This window comes from Aphelocoma coerulescens, chromosome 3 (assembly GCF_041296385.1).
Source record: "Aphelocoma coerulescens isolate FSJ_1873_10779 chromosome 3, UR_Acoe_1.0, whole genome shotgun sequence".
Lineage (NCBI taxonomy): Eukaryota > Metazoa > Chordata > Aves > Passeriformes > Corvidae > Aphelocoma > Aphelocoma coerulescens.
Window position 1 is genome coordinate 2,945,213 of NC_091016.1, and position 25,368 is coordinate 2,970,580.

Sequence of the window (25,368 nt, forward strand, 5' to 3'; positions counted from 1 at the left end):
TGATGAGGACTTGAAATATAGGACAGTTTATATTTTTCTTTCTTTACGCTGTGAACATTTTGCAAAATGTTTTGTTTGAAGCCAGTTGAGACATTCAGCAGTACCTGAGCTGCAGATTCCCTGAACAAGAAAGTCGGGAAGATCCTTTGGTGTAATTTTCATTCACTATATACTTACAATTTTGGGTCTTCTGCCCTCTCCATTCCACCCTAATGGTCTCAGCCTTTAGGGGTTTCCCTCTTCCAGCATCACAAAGGGTCACTGAGCAGCTGTAGGAGGAACAAAGATACAAAGTATGAGCAGAATGACCTGCTCTTGGGCTTCTTATGGAACATTGCTGAGAAGTGTGCAGGGCCTGCAGAGAGAAAACTCTGGTGCCCCACTATTTGCTCCCTCTAAGTCACCCTTTATGGAAGTGTTTTAAATGTAAACCTAATATATATCAGATGCTTAGGGTAAAACATTGTCATGCCTGTGGAAAGCTTAGAAACAAATCCTTGTTTGCCAGTATCCCCTTCAGGTTTCTATTTTTCTCCAGTCTCCTCAAAAACATTCCTAACAGATGGCAATTATTTCACATGACTGGGGTGGGAAGAGCTTTAACTAGAAGTTTAGGAAACCAGTTAATATCTCTAGTTCTGGTTCCTGAGAAGCTCCTGCCCTTAAACCACCACTGCTTTCAACTGTGGGTGGTTTTGGCAGCACTGATACCATCTGTTGTGTTCCACAAGCTGTTTTCCAAAACCTGTCTTTGGCACCTGTTTTCTGTTTAAAATGGCCATAATCACCCTGAACACAGAGAATACCAGGCACTGTAAGTACACAGAGATAAAGGAATGCCAAAAAATAGGAAAAATGCAGCATGGAGGGGAAGTGACTCCGTGTTTCCCTCCAGTGGTGCTCCAGCAGAGGCCTGAACTTGCTGTTTAGTACAAAGTGGCGGGAATGTGATAATAGCAGCTCTGAAGGAATAGTATCACTGCGAGAATTGGCACTAATGCTTGGGAATTGTGCTGTTTATGCCTTTAGCAATCCAGTTCTGCTGGCTCATTTGGCTGAGCAGGGATTAGAAGCTGAGGTAAAGCCCAGGAGCAAAGGAATCTCACACTGAGCTCAGGATCCTCCCCCCAGCCTTCTAACACTGCTGCCTGCTCTCCCACCCTTCCTCAGCTGACCAGAAGGGAGGAGAGTTTAGGTTTTACTCACAGAATGAGAGCCCTGGGGGCAGTGTTCCCTCTGCCTTCTAAATTGGCTGATGTTAAGAGGCAAAGGGAAAATTTAATTGAATTAACAATAGAGAAGGAGCTGAAATAAAAAACCTTGAGCCAAGGATTTTCTGGAATAAAGAATTTTAGAAAAATACCTAAAAATCTGGCTGTAGACAAATGAATGGAAATGGGAATAGATGGATGTGATAAATCCATGTCAGACACATCATTATTCCTGTCCAGTCTCTGCCTGTGTCTGTCCAGTGTCCATTGGATGGAAGAGCAGGGATGGCTCCACTGACAGACTGTGCTGTGCTGCACCCCAGGGATTTGCTGTTCTGTATCTGCACGTGTCTAGAATGTCCTGATGCTGACAGGACTGGAGATTTCAGCAATTCTCTTGCTATCTCTCATTGATAGTCTCTTTATTCTGCCTTCCCCAGAAGGTCTGGTCCTTGAGGGACAACTGAGTACACAAACTGTCCTCTCTGCTTGTTTATCTAAATCAAAAAAAGCTCTCTTATTCAAAAACAAACATCTGATATTTCTAGCTCTCCTCCAAAGACAACCTTCTGAGACAAACTTTCTGTTTTTTTCACTTTTTTCCTCCTCCCCAGTCAGTCTTAGATTCCTCTTTGCAGAATGTTAATGACTTATGTGTGGCAGCTGAGCAAGTCCCCATTCCACCCTTGGGAACCTGTTACTCTGGGAGTCAGGGAGTTGTCTCATGTACGAGCGTTTGCAGTCCCTGTGGAACAGATGGTTTCTCAGTAACTGTGACTATATTTGAGGGACAGAACTCTTTCAGTGCACTGGGGAAGGGCAGAAATGTCTGCTCCAGCACGCAGGTGGTGTAAGATAAAGCATTTTATCACTTCAGTGCTGTAGCTGTGTTTTGCAGACAAGAAAAATGGGATTTTCTTGGGTTTAAAAACATGCACTTGTCTGGACAGCATTTCCCAGCAAAACCTGATGAAGGACAGTGAGAGAATGAGAAGGGGCAGTGTGGCTATAGTGAGGCAGCATTGAATCTCACCCTCTTAAGCAGTTTGATCATTTGGTTTGGGTTTAGATGTACTACATTTGCCTGGATCTTTCCTTGGTAAATGGGCAGGCTTTGGAGTGGTGGGTGTTCTGATAGCACTAAAGGAATCACTTCAGTGCCTGCCCAGGCACTGCTCTGTCAGGATGTGTGTCTGAGATCTGCACATTAATGTGAAAAACCAGAAATTCTGCAGAAACTTCTCCTGATCTGCCATTTACATTTCACAGTTTTGGACATTGTGTGGAAATGCCCTGACAGCAAAGAGAGGAATATTTGGTAAAACAGGAGATCTCCAAACAATCCTGTGTTTAGCCTGTGCTAAAGAAGACATCACCTACTCCGGGGCTTTAAATGGAGACATCTATGTTTGGAAAGGGCTCAACTTGGTCCGCACAATTCAAGGAGCACACAGCGTAAGTGGTGCTTTCATGTCTGTTTGATAAGGACCTGTTCATTGAATTGAAAAACTTCCTGAAGGCTTAGCTACAAAGATTTCCTTCCATTTCGGGTCAGAAGGATGTCTGAGGCTGTTCAGCAATTAAGAACTTAGATGCAATGTTGTGCATGTTGCCAACAGATGCTGAGCTGATAGTGCCAGAACTGTTGATATTTATAGCCTCCATCTAACCAAATAAACCAAATGTCAGATGAAGTCTCTAAATCTAAAGTTTCACAGATTGAGTAGCTTCGGTTATTATCGGTTTACTTAAAAATAATTGGGAAGCAGATTATCTGGGCTTAAATAGAATTTTACCACTAAAATTCCCAACACTGGAGTCTGACTCTTCAGAAGAGCTTCAGTGTGGAGCAAACCTGTTGAATCTGTGAGTTTGCATTCCAGCCATACTCCAGAGACAGTTTACTCCAATTGCTTTCATAACACACACCCACAAACCACTACCCCCAGTCTGGAGCTCTCATAATTACAGAGTGAAAGGGGGATGTACAGGGTTGTGTTAGATTTCTAACCACTCCAGTGTAATTAATTTGCCTCTGTTGTTGCTACAATAAAGACACAGTAGGACTTCCTTGTCTTATTTCAGATGTATTTGAGAACTGCCCCTATTTGGAATATGACTATGCGTAATGGCATCCCAGTGTGGGGTTTTTGGAAAAAAGGAAGCAAGACAATTTTCTTTAGGAGAGCGATATGACTTCTAACACTTGTCACTATAGTTTTGTTCTAGGAAGAGCACTGCAAAAATAACGTGTTTTTTCTGACTTCCCCAGACTGGTTATGGTGACAGTTCATTAAGATTCAAAGGAGATCTAAGTGTTTAGCAGAGTTCTGGTTATTTGTAGAAGTAGCCCCTAATTTATGAAAGCAAAGAGACTGGAGTCAGTGAGACATCTTACCTGAGGAACTACTGTGAAACTGCAGCTGCAATAACACAGGAATGCCTTTGGCAAGCAATAACCCCCTGCAGTATATTAGCAGAAATTTATTTAGATTCATTAGAATGATTAAATACAATCACTCTGTATACAATGTGATAAATTATGGGGTTTGCCATGGCTGATATGCAATCTCTTGCCCAATTTCTAATCTCTATGTAATTAATAATTAGAAATATTAATCTATTAAGACATTGCACAAGGCCACTTTGAAAATGGAGGTCTTCTCTCCACTGTATTCATCTCCATGCAGTTCAACCTATCTCTTAACCAAGGTTTTCCTGATAAAATACTGACTCAGCGGGCATTCCTTGAGCTATTCCAAGGTGGTTCAGCACAGTCACTAATCATGAGGCATTTTCAAAACAAAGGAGAAACTCAAACTGTAATAAAACCTTGTTTTCAACAAAGAGAATGAATTGACACTCTTTCAGTTCCTGTCAGATTCCAAACGATGTCTGAGCTGAATTCATGAAAGAATGTCTCAGTCACCTCTGCTCCTGTAAGAATATTTGTATTGCTTGTTTGCTTGGTTTTGTTTATCCCGGGTAACTCTTTATTTTAAGTGCTCCATTAGTTATTCAATTGTCCTTGTCATAATATTAACAAACCCAAATTTGAAGTTCTGCAGATAGGCTGTATCACTGCTATTTGCACAAAGATTTCTACATAAACCACTCAAGTGGAGCACTTGAAATAAAAGCTGTGTTTGCTGGTTTGCTTTCTGGATGGGCAACACTTTTGTGCCCAGCAGTTTCTGGCCTTTAACAAGAGTCTGTTTGAAAATGTTTGCTTTGTGTGTTTAAATTTGTTGTGAAGACCTTTAAAACTTGGGATGCTGTTGGTTGACAGGCTGGAATTTTTAGTATGTATGCTTGTGAGGAAGGCTTTGCCACTGGAGGGAGAGATGGCTGCATTCGGTTGTGGGACACCGAGTTCAAACCAATTACTAAAATTGATCTCAGGGAGACTGAACAAGGATACAAAGGTAATGAGCTATTCCTTTAATGGTTTTTCACACATCTGGATAATGGATTGTGCCAGCATTTAATGTGAAGTATAAATGTCTCTGCATACTGCTGATTTTTTTACTTAATGACTGTATTTATTTTTGGATCTGTGTTCCCTTCCCTCTCTGACAATTCTGTAACCTGTGGAGTGTTCCTTGATTCATGGTGTAAACACAGGGATCCAATCACTGCTCCCCACCATGCAAATGCAAGATAAGTGAGAACTAATTAAACACCTTAAGATGGGAGAATGAAGTTAGCCAGACCTTAATTAATTAATTACTTGCAATTCATTTAACTAATTGAGATTTCTGGAACCCGATACTCTGAGGTGCTGACCATCTGAACACTCCACTCATGCATTTGGAGTGGTAGCACTTGACAGATTTGTTAGAGAGAATGTTATTACATTGGTGATAATTACATTTGTTGAATCTAATCCTGCTTCCTGTGAGCTCAGTCATCACTTTATTTTATAATTTGAAGCACTTACAATCTCACAGATCACAATGCATGCGTTATCAAGGGTGTAGTGTTCCCTCATGGAATTTAGCCCTCAAAAAGTTGTCCAAGACACCCAAGCAGCAGTCCCTGTGCTCTGCACTCCTGGCATTATGTAGTTTTTTGTAGCTTGAATCATAATGAATTCATTAACATGAATTTCTAGAAAACAGTAGCAACAAATAACCAAAAAGCAAAGATCTGGGCAAGTGAAAACTGCCTTGGAGGCTAATCCCAACCTCTGGAAGTGGGGTTACATTTTCAGTTGTCATTGGCACTGATTAATATAAGCACATCTGTAGCCTCGAGCAGTGGTAGAGCCTTAATGCTTACCTGGGACCTTCTGTCCCTCCTTTCCAGTTCTTTTTCCAAAGCATGCAAAGTCATTGGCTGTCAAACAAACCCTGAGAAATCTTTCTTCATGTGCAGTATGTTCACAGAGAACATTGCCTTTCCCACATCCAACGATGTGCTTTGTAATCCAAAATGTCACAATGTCCATCTTCCGCTGAATTCCAATTGGAATTCCATTCCTTGTGTGGTCATAGGTGTCTATCAAGAAGAAGATGGCAGTCAGAACTTCAGTATGAATTTAGCTAAGTCATAAAATGGCATTATAAAAATTAAAAGCTGCTGGAACTGGACAAGAAAATAAATGAAGATTAATTTAACCTTCTCAGAAGATGAGAATATTTTATTTATGTGACCAGTAGTTCATATGTATTTGATTCAAAAAAAAAAAGTGAAAATGATGGTGTGGGTGACCTTGACTGCATGACAAATGGATTTTTTTATTCATTCACATCTCACAGCATCTAGACCCGTTATCCAAACTTTTTTTCATGTACTGGAAGAGAAAATACAAACCCTGAAAGCAGCTGACCAGAGAGTGCTACCAAATTGCTCAGACTGCTGAGAGGGCGTTTTTAAGCTCATGATCAGGAAAACTCCAGTTCCAAAGCTAGGCTCAGATTTGTGGAATAAGATCAAGCTCTCTAAAAGTTACGCAAAGCAAAATTCTGTTGGTTTGGCTTTTGGGAGGAGGGATGCCTTTTTTTATTTTTTGTTTCAATAATCCATTTTGATTGAAGTGGATAAGGGTGATAACATGGGCACAAACCATTTAAATTCACCATTAAAATTTTATTTGAATGTGCAAGAAAGTAAAGGACTGAAAAATGGAATAAACCAGCTTCAGTCACAGCAACCCCTTGGCTAATATAAAATTTAGATCTTTAAATCCTGTGAAATGGAGCTGGTTTTTAAATTCCCAAGGTGTGCAGGAAGCATGTTTTCTCAGGATTGGGCTTTCTCTTTGTGTGTCAAATGGACAAAATCTGACAGAACTGCTTTGAGCTTCGAATCAGCTGGGATGTTCTGTGTGACCCCGGTGCCAAACGTGCCAGCTGGGAATGACCTCTGGAATTCTCAGCAGTGCTGGCTGTGCCATCCCCTGGCACGGCTGGCACTAAGGCAGCTCCCGGTGTGCCCCCCAGGCCTGTCCATCCGCAGCGTGTGCTGGAAAGCCGACAGACTGCTGGCGGGGACCCAGGACAGCGAGATCTTCGAGGTGCTTGTGAGGGAGAGGGACAAGCCCATGCTGATCATGCAGGGCCACTGTGAGGGGGAGCTCTGGGCCCTGGCAGTGCATCCCAAGAAGCCTTTGGCAGTCACCGGCAGCGACGATCGATCCGTGCGGTAAGGCTGCATCTGCTTTGGTGATTTTATGACTTCACGTGCCCATTAATTTGTAATGGATTGACTTGCTGGCCTTACATTAAGACTCTATTAAGACAACATTTTCCCCCTGTGTTTTTCTTAGCAGCTTTGCTTTTTCTCTTCAGTTTTCATATTTGGGTGCCACACATCGTGTAAAAGTAATCAGGATTTGTATTCAAAATGTGCTGGATTTATATGTTCTGCTTGAAGTACTGATTTATTCTTGTTGTGTAAAAGTGACCTAAATGGAGAGTGGCCACCTTGTATTTCTCTTTTGGTAAAACAAGCAACAAGCCTAAATACCTTCATCCAGTGTTTTACTCAGAAGGTGTCTGCCTCAGCCTTGAGTGTTTAGGAAATCTGATCTAAAACCAATTCAGTTAAAATGCCAGAAAATGAGATTAATGAAATGCACCTGTGTCACAAAGGGCAGCAGAGGGGCAGACACTGATCACTTCTCTCTGTGACCAGTGATAAGACCCAAGGGAATGGCTGCAGCTGAGTCAGGGGAGGTTTAGGATGGGTATCAGGGAAAGGTTCTTTCCCCAGAGGGTGGTCAGGCACCGAACAGGCTCCCCAGGGAGTGGTCACAGCCCCAAGGCTGCCAGAGCTCCAGCACAGAGAGCCTGGACAACGCTCCCAGGGATGCCCAGGGTGGGATTGTTGGGGTTTTTGTGCAGGGCCAGGAACTGGACTCGATCCTGATGGGTCCTTTCCAACTCAGGATATTCTGTGATTCCATGTTTAGTTGTAGCACTTGTGCCTTGAGGCTTTGTAGCAGAGATTTTAAATTTTGTCCACATATTTGTGGACATTGTCACCAAGTGAAGGGTGTTCCTTTTACTTGTCCCTATGAAAATTTGGCAAATTGATAAGCCTCTGGGGGGAAAAAAGGCATTTTATTGTGCTTAGTGAGACTTGACTGTAGAGTTTGGAGGTCCAGCTCACACTCTCCCTGAGTCCACAACCACAGAGCTGCTGTGTGTTCTCACCTAAGCATGAACTCTGCCCAGTGGAACTTATTATTTACCTGTGATTAAAGAGATGGAGATTTTCCTGAGTGCCAAAGCTACTGGAGACATTTTGGGGAGACCTGGCTTTGTTTTGGCAGTCTCCCATGTCCTACCTTCAGTGGTGTCTCCACCCTTGCAGCACAGCACAGGCCCGGGTTGGTTGTCCCCTGATGGCCTGCTCAGTGGTTTCTCCTCACTCTGCTATCCTGATTTCTAACTCCTCCATCAGTTTTTTCCCAAACCCATTTCACTGCTTTTTGTCTTCTACAGATGATTTGATTGCATATTTATAAATCAACCCCAGGCAGTTACCAAAGAGATTTACAGTTTTTAGGGACTACTAGACAACTTTTTTTGGAAACATAGATGTGGATTTTACCCCTTGGCCCTATTTCAATGGGAAAAATCCATCTCCTACCCTACACCCATCTTCTGATTAATGCTCCTTCAGATTGCACATTATGATTCACCTCTGCCTTGAGGCTTGCTGCTCAGCTGGAATTTCTTTTTTCTTCCCTTTCAATCTTTTCACTTGTACTGGTTTCCTATCTGTACTATCCCTCATCTCTTTCTAACTCCAATTAAAATCCACGTGTGAAACCAACAGAACTGCCAGTTATTCTCTACAGTCCTGTTTTCTCCCTGCTTCCTGCAGGAGGATTATTTCTTTCCGTTTATGCAGTGCATGAATGGTCTCTTCTGCTGGGGTTTGCCTGCCCAGCGTTACAGACAGGCACAAGTGTCCTGTCAGGATGCAGGTCAGTTCTGGAGGAAGGGCTGCAAAGCTGGGATTAGCATTGCACTGCCCTCAAGCCAATAAGCCCCACTAAGATGGGATTTCTTGTTTTGGGCTTATCTCTTGGTGAGCAGAGTAATTCAGCTCCTGGAGCTGGGGAGGGTACTGCTGACTCAGAGCCTGACGCAGCTCGTGCCCCTCCAGGAAGCACTGCAGGATCTGTGTGCTCATCAAGCCTTGATTAGTGCTGCTCTTATCATTCTTATCACTGTTGGAGCAGTTATGATATCCCTGATGCCTTTGGACATGCCATCTCTCAAGTGTGCAGGGATTTTACTGCCCTACATCGCACATCTTTGAGCTGTTTGGGCACTAGAAGAGTGTGGGATTTGAATCCTAGTGGATTTTTTAATAGATTGTGGCTTCATGTGAGGAATTCCAGTGAAATGTATAAATACTTCCTCTAAGATAAAAAAGTACGCAAAAGGATTTTCCTACAATTTTTCTATAACACTAAAATTGCATCAACAGGGGTGTTTCTGTATTGCCCTTCACTGGGTAATTTTTCTTAGTATTTGATTCTCACACTATTTTGCAAAGAGTGAGTATATAATATAAATCTAAATTGGTTTAGAAATAAAAGTATTTAGTGAGTCAGATGATATTCTTGTGTCTGCAATGTCTAAATGAGAAGGGGAGTTACTGTATTTTTCCCTAGCCCAGCTGAGAGAAGGCTCTACCCAAATATAGGTTTCTTACATTTTACATTTCCAAAGCAAAGCATCTCAGCTAGGAAAACTGCCTGCTCGCTGTCTCTTACCACAGGAACAGGGAGAAATTATCATTCTCTGAGGGCACAGGGAATTATTTATTACACTTACTAAACAGACTGTCATGTATTGCAATTAGGCTTCTAGAGTATGGGACAAACTGATTTATGTGGAAGTAATATTTTGGAGCAACAATTGTATCCTGGTGTTTCCTTCAAAATCTTTCCAAAGCCTTCCAGATTCATTCCTTTTTGTATTGAGCTCACAGCTTCTGCCTCGTGAGGCTGCAAGATTCTTGATCCTGCTTCTGGTTTGTCTTCGAAACCAGTTTTAACATCCCACATCTGTTTATTTTCCACCTTCTTTTCAGGCTCCGTCCAAGTTGTGTTTATACTGTTTATTCTAGTGCCATCAACGTAACTTTTTCTCCTTTGGAGCCTCCTGTGCTCCCAGTGCCTCCAAGCTTCCTGTGCAGAGCAGAGCTCAGTAGCACCCACACTCTTTGTGCCAGTGTCTTCAGTGGAAACAGGAATTGTTACTGTTCCAAAGTTTGTGCTACAACTCTCAGTAGTATCTCCCATCTGGCCTGAGCGTTCCTTCCTGTCCAGCTTTGCTCTACAACTTGGTCCAGTGTCACGTTACAGTTCTTGCACAAATTGTTCTTTTGTCCAGTTTAGCACATAATCTCACCTGCTGATTCATAATTCACATATTTTACCAAAGATTTTATCAATACATTGCATTTATGACTGTCCTCAAAATAAAAATAGCTGGGTGTTGTTGGCTTAGTTTCTCTACGCTGAGAGAGGTGTTTTATGCATTTTCCCCATTCTTTTAACTGTTCTTTAAATTTCTGAGTTTTGCAGGCTACTGAGATCTGACTAACCAGCCTGTAGTGATCTGGGAAGCTCCCTCCATTCCTTCAGAAAAATATAGGGGCATTATTTGCCTGTATCTTAGGACATTATTTACTGGTTGATTCTTTTTAACTGCACTGCTGTAAATGAGGGAATCAATATGCAGTTTTGTCTCCTAGCTCGTTCAGAGTTAGGACAAGAAGATCTTCCCTGTGGTTGGAATGCTCATATTCCCTGAGTGTTGCTTTCAGTGAAAATTTCACTCAGAGCTGCATTGACCCTTCCTGTCTACAGAAGCTGGATTTTTTCTTATTCATTTTGGGGAATTCTATCAGATAAGTCTGGACATGACACCAAGTGATGATGCAATTGAGCTTCACTCTTGTTTTCTTCTACCACATTATGTGTTCAGATTAAAAGAGACTCAGTCCTTTACACAATATTAACGTAAGGGGTGTGTGCAATTGATTTTACTGAGTTAGACCTTTGGGGTTCCTCTTGATGGCACCCAAATCCTGGGCAGTCAGGAAGAGCCCCCTCCTGCTCTCCCTTCCCTTTGGGGCAGGCTGTGGAGCCTTGCTGACCATGCCTTGATCGCTCGCTGTAATATGGAAGAGGCCGTGCGGAGCGTGTCCTTCAGTCCTGACGGATCCCAGCTGGCACTTGGGATGAAGGATGGCTCCTTCATTGTCCTCAGAGTAAGGTAAGATGAGAAAACCACTGGGTATTTTATCAGAAAAAAGAAATAATAATTGCAGATGCATCCATATCACTTCTAAGAGGTGGTAGTTCGGCAATGAGGAGAAAATCTATGCTTTATTTAATTTCAAAATGTTAGCTCTTAGTAATAATATTGATAAAACTTAAGGCTTTCAAGTTCGGCTCTTTTCCTGTAGTCTGAAATTATACAGGTATTTAGTGAGAAGAAATGTGCATAACAGAGAGAGCATAGTTTTGAGATAGATCTCCTTGACTGCATGATTTATTTCCTGTCATATAGATGCCAGACAAAATAATTGGTGACCAAAAGACATTTTTAAGTACTTTCAAGGTATACCTGAATTCTCCTTTTTGTGTTAGAGGAAAGCCTTTTTTTGCATGGCTGCCTCTTAGGCATTTTCTGTCTGGAATGCTGTTATGGAGGGCGCACAAAAGCAGGTAAAACGTGATATTTGCCAATGAGTGAAATAGGCAGATCCCCGGGGTGATTTCAAAACACAAAACATGTTTTAATTGATACCTGGAAGGGTTTACCCCCTCTTGGCCATTACTCCATATGTTTGCCAAGCATATACTTAAAATACTTGGAACTCCTAGCTGATAGGAGGGAAAAGCCTGGGAAAACCCCTGTAATGCTCTGCTTCAATGACTTTAACAAAACTTAAGTGAGCTGTTCATATTAATTTAAAAGTCTTCCCAGTGATTACTATTTTTCTAAAGAAATTAATCATCTTTGTCTTCCAGTAATCTTGTCCTGCTAATTTGTCTGATGCCTCCTAGAAATCTCTGTCTTGGGTTAGGACTGCTTCTCCTTTCAGGACTTTGCTTTTAAAAGTACTGTGTGTCAGGATTTAAAAGATACACTTACAAAATGTATCTAAATAAATTTGGGTTGGATGATACTAGCAGTATTTCATTAGAGCAAGTAGAGAGAATGAAGAGCATTGTGGACAGACAGTGTGGTTTCTATTTGTTGCTTTAGAAGATGCTTAGAACCAATGAAAGCAATGGGAAGTTATCCACAAAAAAAGGGTTTTTAAAGTGAAATCTGATTTTTATTGTCCAAATTATTCAGTGCATTTGTCTTCTTATCTGTGGATTCAAGTTCCTGGGTTCCCAGTTGCCATTGTCACCTCTGGCTCCTGCAGGGACATGACTGAGGTGGTTCACATCAAGGACCGCAAGGAGGTGATCCATGAGATGAAGTTCTCCCCGGATGGCTCCTACCTGGCCGTGGGCTCCAATGATGGGCCTGTGGACATCTACGCCGTCGCCCAGCGATACAAAAAAATCGGGGAATGCAACAAATCCTCCAGTTTCATCACTCACATTGACTGGTCTGTGGACAGCAAGTTCCTGCAGACCAACGATGGTGCTGGAGAGAGGCTCTTCTACAAGATGCCCTGTGAGTTTACGAGGGGCTCGTGTTATGAACAATTAAATGTTGGTTTTGGTTTGAAGAAAACACCACAAATAAGGTATAAATATTACAGCTGCAAGTGGAGTTTCCTGGCTGGAACTTAGAGAAATACCCACTGCTTGTTTTCAAATCTGTACTCACTGAATAGCCTCAGCTTTAAGGAAAAGCTGTCTCTGCTGTGTAAATCATACATTTTTTTCATAGCAACTTTTACAGGTTGACTCACTCTCAGGTAATTACCAAAGCCCGTCTGACCCTGTTGTGCTTCCTTCAAATGATAAATGATTCCTGTTAGTGATCAGAATGTTTTTAAAAATGTAACTAGAAATAGGAGAACTGTTTGGGTCAGCTCAAACTGCTGAGGTTCTCAGTGTTAAAGCTTGTTAGTAGAAACAACACTGATAACTAATTGACTTATTCTCACTTTTACTTGAGAGTGCTTTAAAACATTTAGAGGAAACTGTTGCAGAAGAGAGCTTTAAAAATAAAATTTTGAGTTCTTTTGAGCTAGTTTGGCAGCCTTCAATCAACTCTAAAACAGCCCTGTAAGTAAAAAGTACCACAGAATGGCTGACTGACCAAGTACTCACATTTCAGGGACATAAGATAATGTGGACAAAAAACTCCTAGTAGCACATGAGCGTGATTTAAAAATTTGTATTATTAACCTAGCACTTGAAAGTGTTCTAGGAACTCATGCTATTCACAGTACTTTCTACTGAAGGCATTTCTTTGGTAGAAGTGATTTGGAATTATGAAGTTTTTCCACTTTTGTATGTTTTTAGCATGCTAATTCTAATTAGCATGCTAATTCTCATTAATATTCTAATTATTTCTAATGCAGCTGCATTAGAACTCCTCAGATGTGTGATGTCCTCAAACACCACAAATGAGAGATTATAGTAATTTAAAGAGGATTGTGACTCTTCTTAATTGAGGTTAAAAATTAATCACAACTAGAATACAGATAAATATGATGAAAAGAAACAGTTTCTTAAAAGCAAATTATGAAATTGGTTATTCACCTGCACGTTTTCAGCTGGGAAGCATCTAACGAGCAAAGATGAGATCAAAGGAATTCACTGGGCCTCGTGGACATGTGTGATAGGATCTGAAGTGAGTGGAATTTGGCCAAAATACACAAACATTACAGATGTCAACTCTGTGGATGGGAATTACAACAGCTCCGTGCTGGTGACTGGCGATGATTTTGGGCTGGTGAAATTATTCAGGTTTCCATGCCTAAAGAAAGGTAAGGTGGAATTTTGTATGGCTGAAGAATGCAATATTTATCTCAATACTGTGTCAGTGTATTTTCTAATGGTGGCTTCTCATTCTGGTGTATAATCCAAATTAGTGTGCACAATTCCTGTGAGTATTAATGGATATAGAGACCAGACTTTAACCCTCTCTGTGTAGTTGTTTTCAGAAGTGTAGAGCATGTGTGGCTGCTTCCTCAGGATTTGAACTCTACCTAGCATAAGGCCAGCAATCCAAATCAAACAACCTTCTGCCCTTCTGTGAGCTTCAGTGTTTAATTTGATATCACATCTCAGTGTATTTTCAAAATTGGTGTTCTTAGGAAATATGTAATGCATGGGTCGAGTTCACACTGGCACTCATGGCCAGAAAGGTGAAAATTAAACCTTGTGTGTGTCTGGTACTCCCTGCCAAGACTGAAGTACTTTTCTGACGACCGAAGATACTGTCCATATTACTTTATGCCACTTATCCTTATATTATAATTACTTTTGTATCAGAATATCAAATGAGGCATTTGAGTATTTTTTGGTTTTCAGATTTCACAAGTATGTGTTTCTATTAGGAGCCTAACTTCATTAGTTACATCAGTTACAAGGTTGGTTTTTTTTCCCCCTTACATACCAGCAGTTTTCTTCTTGTTTTCAGGAGCTAAATTCAGGAAATATGTTGGCCACTCAGCCCATGTCACCAATGTGCGCTGGTCCCATGATTTCCAGTGGGTTTTGAGCACAGGAGGTGCTGATCACTCTGTTTTTCAGTGGAGATTTGTTCCAGAAGGGATAACCAACGGCATCCTGGAAGCCTCTCTGCAAGGTAAACATCAGCTCTGCTCTAGTATTTATTAAATTAAATCAACAGAGAATGCTGCACTGCTGGAAGAGCTTTCATTGAATTAACAGGAAAAAAAATTATAGTTCTTTGGAATTGCATATGCTCAGCATTTTGGGGACATTGGAGTTCTCAAAGACAAGCCTTGGTTTGGGGCACATTAAAAGCTGCCGCAGCCTGCAATATTTGTGTTTGGGAATACATAAGCAGCATTCTTCAAAGTGTGTGAAAGAAGAAATTTAGAGGGACTGGATAATTAAATTTTCAACCTTAGCCATCTAACTTGCATTCAGAAGTCACACTACATGTGTTTGATTGTTTGATTTTATTTTTCAATGCAATCTCACATATCTCGCAACAAATATCTCATGTTTATGCAATGGCTGTGCTTCAGATATTCTTCTTGTTCTATTTGTGATCCTTATAATATCCTAACAAAGCCATATGCACTGTGTCATGGCGGTTGCTAAAATCTAGATTCCCTGCAGCAAAAGGGCAAAACTTCACTCTGTACACACACAATTTGGTAAAATAGCTACAGCAAATATTTTAAGCACAAAGAGTGATCAGTGGATGCTTTCATTTGCCATTTCTGTGTGTCTGCACTCCAGAGCCTGTTAAGAAAGCAGAATTCTCTGATGCTGGAACTGTACCAGTAACTGTTCAGTGATTTTGCTTCTCTCTGCCACCCTCCTGCCCCGAGCAGGGAAACAGGAGAGACAGAAATGAAGCCTGACACATTCAGTCAGCCCCCGTGTCTTTTACAAGCTGCTTGAGCTTTGAAACTTCTTGAATAGGGCTTTGCCCATAGTCCAAATGATATAAAAACGTCACTAACTATTTTCTTGCAATTCCACGTGTTCAATATATTGATTTTTTTTTTTTAAAGCAGAGGGTGGTGTTGATTCCTACAGCGAGGAATCGGATTCAGATTTATCCGATGTGCCAGAGTTGGATTCTGACATTGAGCAGGAAGCTCAAATCAACTATGACCGCCAGGTGGGTGTGAAATAACACACACTGCCAATTACCTGGCAAGTTCCCATCACTATTCAGCAAAGAGAAGAACTTTACTGCTGACTCATAGACTGCTCTCAGTTACTTTGGTGGTATTCAGCTGATTATGCAACCAATATACATAAACCCTTGAGCTGGAGAGGAGAATTTGAAAGAGTTTGGAGAAAATAATTTAAAAGTGTTTTTTTGGGGAGTTGGAACTAGGTGATCTTTAAGGTCCCTTTCAACCCATACCACTCTGTGATCTTGATTCTATTTACAAGTCACTTGAACCTGATTCCAGGGGTGTTGTCATTATAAATGGAGTATTGCCTGGCCCCTTTCCAATGACCTCTAGCTGCAATGGGGAAAGGTCAGAAATTCCTTAGAGCAGGACTGGGGTCTTGTACTAAGGGGGAAAATCACAGAATAAGTTGGTTCATGTTGGTTTAAGAGATTTAATGGCTGACATGGGGCTGCTTTCTGGAATGTGGGAAGTTCACCTCTAACATTCCAGGCTTTAGCCAAAGGCATCCTTTATCTTTTCGCCTCACTTTCTAGACAGCGATAAATTGCATAGGTCCTTCTGCCAACAGCTTCTTTCACTTGTTTATTACAGAGATCAATCGTGATTGGCAAATGAAACAGAGATTTTGTCAAATTCTCTCCCTCCCCTCTCTTTTACTCCGAGTTTCACCGGAATGCTGGTCCCATGCTCCTCCTCCCCTCCTCCTGCTCCTGATTTTCCATCTGTATTCAAATCAGTCATCATCCTCCTCCACGCTGCCTGTGTGTCAAAAAGGACGTCTGGGTTTAAAAATTACAAGTGACAATATCGTTGTAGACAGTTAAACAGCAGTATTCCAGGCAGGTTAATGCATGGAAAACCAGAAGCAACTTTAAATAGCATCTCATATAGGAAGTGTGAGACAGCCCCAAGCAGGAGCTGCACTTGGCATTTTGTTAAAGGAAATAATTGACAAAGGCACAGGGAAATAAAACCATTAACCTTATTTTGAGGATTGGGGTTCTTTTTTTTTTTTTTTTCTTTTTCTTTTTAATGTTATGTCTGAAGCAGCAGAGAAGATTCTACATTTTGAGATGCATTGGACCATGATGCCCCAGTATTCTGTTTCACTGAGTTTGTTTCTTTCTTTTCCTTTCTTCCAAAAAGCCAGTGTTGCATTTTGGAAGTCAGGTAGACTTCTGTGGGAGTGGCAATTTCATTGTCCATTTGTCCAAGAGATGTAGGCACAGAAGACAAACGCTAAAGCTACATTTCAGCATAGTAATGGATTTTGTTTGGGGCCACAGCTCTGAGGATGCTTCAAACACCTTTAGTGGCTCCACAGAGTTTTAGCATTCCTGAAATGTTTAAATGGAAAGTATTTTGTGTATTTATAGAGTTGTAATTGTACTTTGGGATGCTGGACATGTTGGCAGATCACTGAAGTGGTTTTGATTCCTGTGTATGTCACCATAATCCCTAGGCAGAATCAGGTCTTCATGCTCAGCTTTGAGCATGAACACTGAAGCACAACACCTAGAAACTTCCAGTCAACATTTACATTCCTTTTCACTAAGCGACACTGGAACCTTCTAGAAAAAACAGACCCTGCTGCTGCTATTCCAAATTGCTGTTCTGGGCCACTCAGGTCAGGGAATTCATTGTCCAGAAAACATTTATTATCCTCTAAAGGCTGGGAACAATAGTGCCTGACTCTGCATTGGAACCACTGAACATCACATTAGCATATATTAAATTTCATGCTTAAAGTCACTTTCACTCACATGTACGAGTATTTAGAAAACCAGAGACATGCAGTTAACTTTAACACTTCTTCTGTAGGTTTACAAAGAAGACCTACCTCAGCTGAAACAGCAAAGTAAAGAGAAAAACCATTCTGTGCCCTTCCTTAAGAGAGAGCGAGCTCCCGAGGACAGCTTGAAGTTGCAGTTTATACATGGGTAGAGTATTATCAGATAAGATTTGCTTTTTCTGATTGATTAATGTTGCTGGGCTGTTCTAACAATTTATATCTCAGAGCATAGGCAAAGGAGTTTTTGGTGCTTACCCACAACTGATTTGTTTGTCATTATTACTGTGGTAGTTCTTAGAACATCAGATGTAGCTTTTCTATTTTCAGTTGTATTTCAGGCTGGATGGAGCTCTGAGCAACCAGGTCCAGTGGAAGATGTCTCTGCTTGTTGCAGGGGGTGGAACTGGATGATCCATAAGGTCCCTTCCAGCCCAGATCATTCCATGATTCTCTTTGTTAAGGAACAAGCGAAGCTTATAGCACTGATAAATAATACACCAGTGTTGAATTTTATGAAATTACATTTTGTACTTGTTGCTCACTACCCCTGATGTTTCCTGGAGCAAAGATTCTCTGTTAATTGCTTGTGACAGTTGTGATTTGTTAAAATGCCTGGTAGATTTCTGCTCCAATCCAATTCCTTGTGAAGCTTACCTGGACACAGTTCTATGTAAATGATTCAGCCTTTTTGTGAAATCAGTGCTGATTTAGGAATTGAGTACAAAGTAACCCTTGAGAAGATTCCTGAATTCCTGCTCCTGGTGGGAGCAGTCTCGGTGATACTTCTGAGCTCAAGCTGTCACCACAGGACTCCTTTCCTCTAATGCCCAAATGATGTGTAACACAGATTTCCCAAGCAGTTCTGGGGCAGCCACGAGGTGTTTGGTGTTTGCTGCAGGTACAGGGGCTATGACTGCAGGAACAACCTGTTCTACACGCAGGCAGGAGAGGTGGTTTATCACATCGCCGCCGTGGCCGTCGTCTACAACCGGCAGCAGCACTCACAGCGGCTCTACCTCGGCCACGACGACGACATCCTCAGCCTCAGCATCCACCCTGTCAAGGACTATGTGGCTACTGGGCAGGTGGGGAGTTCAAAGTGATAGCAGTAATATTTATATATAAAATTAGGGAAAACGCCATTCTCTTCAATTTTACTTTACTCTTAAATGTAATTTAAGTAATGTAAATTTAATTTACACTTAAATGTAGTGTTTCCTCCTAAATCCAGGCAAGCTGAGTGTTGTTTCCTATTTTCCTGCCAAAACTGTTGGAGGTGATGATGAAACCATTCCTATATAGCATAAACACTGCCAGTCTTGTGCTGTGGCCTTCAAAAATCTTACATTCGCTTTGAACCCCTGCTGTGAAATGCAGGAGCTGTATTTTATCTACTTTCTAGAAAGTTATGGACTTCCATTACTCAGTTGCAGTATTTTTGTACCGTAGGAGCTTTCAACAGCCTTGCTCAGATAAAAGCTGTTGGGCTCTTTCTGATATTTGGTACTGAGTATGATGTATTCGGTGTGTACATACACATTCAGACATCAGGATAAATGATACCATGAATATTCTGCTGAATAGTGATCATTTTAGAGACTATCCACTGATATTTCTCTGAAAGAGAAAATAAATCTTGAAAAGGATAAAATAGGGTACATGATAAAGTAGTTACTTCTGTAGTGTTTTAAAGACATGATGCTACTAATTACTGTTATTGGTGTGCTTCAAACTTCTGTGGGCAGAGATCCCAATTAACCTTCTGATTTAGGTTGGAAGAGATGCTGCTATCCATGTTTGGGACACCCAGACCCTGAAATGTTTGTCATTGCTCAAAGGCCAGCACCAGAGAGGAGTGTGTGCACTGGATTTTTCAGGTCAGCCACAGCCTATGTTTATCTAAATGATTAATTAAAAGGCAGTCCTTGTGATGAAATTTTAATTCAAAGAGGTGTAAAATTACAGCTAGTACCAGTTTTACATGGAAGGCTGCTGACTGTTGGGATAAAAATAGTGTGTGTAGTAAAGTCAGTCATGGGCCTTTGGTCACTCAGTCAATGATCGATTTTGGTGTGTCTGATAGATAATACCAAGTGTGCAGCTGGAATTCTGGTCACTGTCTACATGGTGGTGTGAGAATTTTAAAGCAGGCAGGATGGTGACTCAAAGCATATAAATGAATTGGAAATGTCACCTCTGGGCTCATCCAGTGCTTCACATTTGCTAACAATTGCCACATTTTTCAATGAGTTTACAGAAGAAGTAAATATGACAAACAGTTGTCTGCTGTGTTTCCCACTTGTCTTTCCAAGCTGGCTGCCCTAAGCTGTCTCAGTTTTTAAGGGATAATTCCTGTGTGCAGCACTGAAGAATATCATCCATATGGTGGGGGCTTAAATACTTCTAATCTTTGTAAAAGGGCTTGAAAATTCATTCTCCCTTCTTCTATTAAAAAAAAACCAAAAAACCATTATCTGAACTATCCTCTATTTGATCTGATTTTTTTTTTCAATTAAACGTAACTTATTTCATATTCTGCTCTCCAGAAATGTGGTAAGAATTCATTAGGATGTAGATCAAATTTATAAGACAAGACTATATGAAAGACTAGATAAATCTGTGGAACTCAGTCATGTTCTGTTATCAGGACAGGACCCCTGGTGTTCATCCAAGAGCTGGAATTCAAATATGAAATTGCTGACCCACTGTGGTGTGTAAGCTCACTCTCTTCAAGATTAAGTGCCAGAAGGAGGGAAAATGGATAAAGATGATTTAACTGACATTGTGTGCATAGATGTCAAAAAACTTCTTGTTAATCCTTAGTTGAACAAATGTTCCTATATTTGAAAATACTTTGTGGTTTGCATTTTTAACACCAAGTAAATTCCTGTCCAAGTAGGAATATTCTGGGTGTTGGAACCCATGTACCTGTAAAGAATAAGCTGGCCAAATATTCTGTGGGCATAAACCTGTAAAAAATATTGAATGTCTTTTAAAAAGTAGCAACCACTCAACATTACGGTGCTGCTTTAGGACCTGATCCCAAGAATAGTGCACACACTGCATTCCTAACTGGCTTTGGTTGGGATTCTTGGCACGGACAGGGACAGAGAGCTGAGCAAATGTGCACGTCTGTGCAGGATCAGAGGCTGCCCTGTGTTAGGGGTTTGCATTGTCTTAAAAACTGAGATTTCAGAATTAGGTTCAGGTCACACTGTTTGGACCTTAAAGAAAGAAACCCAAAACTCCCAAACTTTTCTGGCTGTAATTGATGCAGCAGCTGACTCTATTCCCCCATTTCTCTCTGCCCTTACTCCCTCTCTAAAACATCTGTTGCTGCCCATTTATGAAAGCTGGATCCCTCTGCTACGACCCTTCTCATGACACTGTGATTCCATTTTATTCCTGCAATGTTTGGTTGTGCCCTCTGGTGGCTAATTTAACATCTATGACACCTTGGGATATTGTTTGGAGGGTATAGTCCATATTAGTGCATAAAACCTCCTCTTTCAAGTGAATAAAGCTTAAATTGTGGTGTTGTTTGGGGTTTTTTTAATAAACTGAGTTTTGGTTTCCTGTTCTGTATTTTAATTTCATTCCTTCCTGCCTAGTTCTGCTTCTTCCATCTGGTCCTGTTTCGTTCAGCCATGAATTCTTCTCCTCATTCTGAAATTCCCCTTCTTCTTCTTGACTTTCTTCTAACAGTACTCAGTCATTGAAGTCTGTGAGAACTTACTCAGCTCTATGAACTCTGGAGTAGTTCTGATGGAATAATTTATAGCAGTTATTCTCTTCTTCAAGTCAAATATGCCCAAGCCCCGAGTCCTTCACATCATTCACTTCTACAAGAAGCACATTCCCACATCAGTGCTCCTGTTTAGTCTCTGCCCAGCACTGCTCTTCCAGCTTTAACTTTCCTTCACTTAAAAAAAACCAAGCAGGTGATCAGCTCCTCCTACACCGTATAAGGGTCAAGTGTCTTATCAGAAACTGCAATAATTGTGGCTTAGTTTTATAAACTTTTTAGAATTTCAGGACAGAAGTTTGTCTCAGTAAGTTTGTTAGAGATGGTCGTGTTTATCATTATTTCATGCACGTGGCAACAGTGCCTGGGCACTGTTGAATTATGGATGATATTCTGTTCTGGCTTTCCTTCCTCTCATTATCAGTACTGCTGTGTCTTTCCTGCAGTGAAAGAGAAGATAGCCAGCAGTTATTTTTGGCCTTAAAATTTCATATCATATTTATAGTTTCATCACCCTGCCTATGAACATTTCATACACTAATAATTCTCTGTACCATTTCAAGCAAAAGAAAAGAAGCATCATCTGATCAGAAATATTTCAAATAAAATGCAGTGTGAATTTAGAGTGCTTGGGCTTTATGAAGTTGACTTTCATTGCCTTGTTTGATCCTCCCTATTTTCCTTGTACTTACACATAGGAATGTTTTGTGTCTGCCTTTGGGAAAGATCTGAACTCCACTCTCTCAAACTATTAGTTTGGGGCTTTTTTTTTTGCTTCATTTGAAATTCAGTTTGCAATGTAATTGTTGTGTTCATTGCCTGTTACATTTTCAGCTAAAGCTTTAGCATCTTTAATGCTCAGTATTGCTTCTGTACAGCTGATGGGAAATGTTTGGCATCTGTTGGGCTGGATGATAATCATGCCATTGTGTTCTGGGACTGGAAAAAGGGAGAAAAGCTGGCAACAACCAGGTAAGAATACCCACAGTTTAAAATGTCCCCTCTGATTACATTTTTCTGAATAGCATCATCCACATTTTTCCTGTGAACAAGGAAGTAAAGCAGAACTCCCCTCTGAAAACAGGATGGTGTTTCAGAGCAATATACCCAGATTAAAAACCTGGGGATGCAGAGCCCAGTGTTTGGAAATCCTGTGAACTGTTTCTGTCAGGAGTTCCTTAGCCTATCTGTTGGGAGAGCCCTGTGGGCATTGTAGCTTGTTTTGGGCTTTTCTTCCAGTGTCATGTCCTGGCTCAGGGCAGAAGTCATCAGAGGTGTCACTTCCTTTATGCATTCAATGATGTGCTGGGTTGCATCACTTTCTAAAAAGAAAAAGAGTTCTCTCTAATCTATATATATATATATTTTAAGCACTGCTGATCCTGCCTTTCTTCTGAGCCTGCTTTTTCTGAGCTATTTGCTTTTTCAGTTGCTAACTGACAGCTCAGCCAATAACCTGACAGTGAAGAGTCCTTTGCTTGAAGGGACCAGTGCTGGGAAGAGAATTGGATTAAAGTTACATGTTTGCTACTTTATACTCAAGTATTGATTGTAATAATAGTTGTTCAGTGTAGGAGAATCAAACTACTTGAGAACCTGGTTTCTATCTCAGCCTTGGACAAAGCAAATGTGCTCCTGATCACTGGGATTGAGCAGAACTCCTGTGAACATGGATGCATGTGCCAGAAGGGCAAGGAGAGAATTCCATATTCTGCAACCATGTAATGTAGCATTGCTCAGTAGAAAAAAGTGCCTGTGAAAGGTTAATTTACTTTAATGACTCCATGGTGACATGTTGTAGAAGAAATAAGAATTTCTGGTGGCAGCACTCTCTGGTAGCAGTGTACCATTACTGAAGAAATCAGTGTTTTACTCCGTGTGTGTACCCCAATCTGTTAGCTACACAGTTCCATCTCAGACATCCAGTTTATTAGGCAGTGAGGTTTTAAATCCTGTTTAAAATCTGTGCTGGAGGCTTTGCGTAGCAACAGCCCTGTCTGGGTTGTAACACGTGACATTTTCCTGGGCTTTGCAGTCCTGGTTCTGCTGTCCCCAGAGAGATTGTGCTTGACTCGCAAGCAAAGAAATACTTTATATATTCCCATGCTGACCTTTAAGCTTTTAAAAACGAGATAACGATGAGCTGTGTTGCTACCTGGCTGCTGGTGCTCACAGGGTAGATAAAACATGGAGCACTCGTATTCTTTTCACCATGTAATGCTGCATGTACATAGTGGATCTATTATTGCTAATCTGTTATCTTGAAAATATGCAGGGTCCTCACAGAGAGCAGAAAAAATTAAGTAATCTTCTAAAATGTTGCAGTTTAATCTGTTGGTTAGATTTTAGCAGCACCTAAAGGCAAGTCCCCTGTTCTGGTGAGCACAGGAGGACAGAGAGAGAGAGACAAAAGCCCTCATGTGGCCTTTCACACGAGAATAAAAGGACATTTCCTTGCAATCACATGGACCCATATAAACCTGAAAAATGAGGTGTCCATTCACCATATACAGACACCCACTATGCTTATTCAGCAAAGAGATGTAGTTTTGTGAAGGTTCTTTTTGCTTAATTTTTCTAGGCTGATTTATCTCAGCATGACTTCTCAGGTTTTTGTTGCAACATTCAGAACACACTTATTTACTTGCTTTAATTATTTCAGAGCTAAATTATACAGCCTGTTTCCCTGTCCTGGCTCTCCAGCCTCGTGTCTGGTCTGATTAAAATCCTTGTTGAGTAAGTTGGAATCAAACACCTCTGCACTGCAGGATGATGTGCTGCAGATGTCAAAAGTGGCCAGGACTGGTTTGCATCCAGACTGATCCACCAAAAGAAAATCCTGAGTCTGAGAAAGGTTCCAGAACCACGTGATTTTCCAGATCTGCTGAGCCTGACAGGAAAAAGTGACTTAATCCTAGCACAAAACCTGCAGATGCATATTGAAAAGCTCATGGTTCCTGCTCTGGGGGGTTTATAAAACACTGACATGGATGTAATTAATGCTTTACACCTGGGAATATTTTTTGCTATGATAAAACCCAAGCTTGTAAATTCCCATAAATACATCAAAAAGCATAACTTTAATTACCCAAGAACTAAACCTGGAGGTGCATGTGCTGCTGAGCAAACTGCTTCCTACACTATAATTTTAGAATTTGTGATTTTATTTTCCATCTTGAAGCACACAGATTAAACATTTCCTCATTTTTCCTGTCAGAGTCTCTTTTAATATTTATTGAGGTCTCATCCATTTAAATACTTACGTTGACCTTTATGTCTTCTCTTAATTGCCTTGACCTTTGTTGTCTGCTCCTTTGTTAGGACTTAAACGAACTGAAATTCAGTGGGAGAGAACTTTTATTCCCACATTTCTGTGCTCCCCACATGGTGTATGCTCAAATTTCTTCTGCCAGCTCCGTGGGGCAAACTCCCAGGACTAAACCCTTGCAGATTAGAAATATGGCTCTCTAATTTTTATTAGACGGGGAAATGATTCATATCAATGATTCAATTAGTTTGAAATGTTAAGTCATCTCTTGCCAAGCTTTTAAAATTTCTACCTTTATTGCAGGGGCCATAAAGATAAAATATTTGTAGTGAAGTGTAATCCACATCATGTGGACAGACTAGTCACAGTTGGGATGAAGCATATCAAATTTTGGCAGCAAACAGGTACTGTATCGAATATTTTATCTTTAATTTACTTCTGAATTTGTGAATATTTTTAAAAGAGGAACATCATGTTCTCAATTTAAGAATTTGTTTTATTTGTTAAGCAATTTTCCAGTAACCAAAATATTGAAGGAGTGAAAACCCACCTCTGAATCAGCAAATGTCACAATATTCCTTCCTCCTTGGAAAGAATTTCCAGCTAATTGTGTTTAAACTCTAGTCATACTATTAAGGAGTTCTCCTGAGTAAGCACCCTTGGTTCCCAGAAAATCAGGTTCTGTTTGAGGATATTTTTTATTCAGGACTGGATTTCTTGCTCTTCATGACTTTTTAGTTGTGTACACGTGACACAAGTACTCAAGACTATTCAAAATTAGGTAATTTTAAGAGCTTCCTACACTTCGTACCATACTTGAAGTGTTCGAGTGGTTCAGGTGCTCTCAGATTAAAATTTTTTTTTCCTGCTTTTTATTTTAATCTTTAAGTTGTTTTTGCAGTGATTAAATAGACTTGCATTGCTGTTTGCCAAATTCCATGATGGGAATGTGCACTAAGCAGCATCTTACTCCAAGAATAGCCTCTTTGCAATAAAAGTGGTGTATTTTGAATTCAGATTTGCTCAGCAGAGTGGGGACTCAGTGTGGTGTCGG

At 40.7% G+C, this 25,368-nt stretch overlaps 1 protein-coding gene across 6 annotated transcripts in view; it reads left to right on the forward strand.

Annotated features, from left to right (window-relative positions):
* EML6 (EMAP like 6) overlaps positions 1-25,368 on the forward strand; it is an 89,397-nt gene that overhangs the window by 32,017 nt on the left and 32,012 nt on the right. For 4 of the 6 annotated variants that reach the window (XM_069008821.1, XM_069008822.1, XM_069008824.1 and 1 more), the window contains exons 5-17: positions 2,481-2,666; positions 4,501-4,636; positions 6,656-6,857; positions 10,820-10,957; positions 12,123-12,379; positions 13,434-13,646; positions 14,303-14,470; positions 15,375-15,484; positions 17,331-17,449; positions 18,200-18,386; positions 19,073-19,178; positions 21,925-22,018; positions 24,618-24,718. In XM_069008821.1, coding sequence (XP_068864922.1) covers positions 2,481-2,666; positions 4,501-4,636; positions 6,656-6,857; positions 10,820-10,957; positions 12,123-12,379; positions 13,434-13,646; positions 14,303-14,470; positions 15,375-15,484; positions 17,331-17,449; positions 18,200-18,386; positions 19,073-19,178; positions 21,925-22,018; positions 24,618-24,718 — 2,017 coding nt within the window. The remainder of the gene's footprint in view (positions 1-2,480; positions 2,667-4,500; positions 4,637-6,655; positions 6,858-10,819; positions 10,958-12,122; positions 12,380-13,433; positions 13,647-14,302; positions 14,471-15,374; positions 15,485-17,330; positions 17,450-18,199; positions 18,387-19,072; positions 19,179-21,924; positions 22,019-24,617; positions 24,719-25,368) is intronic. The other 2 variants (XM_069008823.1, XM_069008826.1) reach the window with 1 other exon arrangement.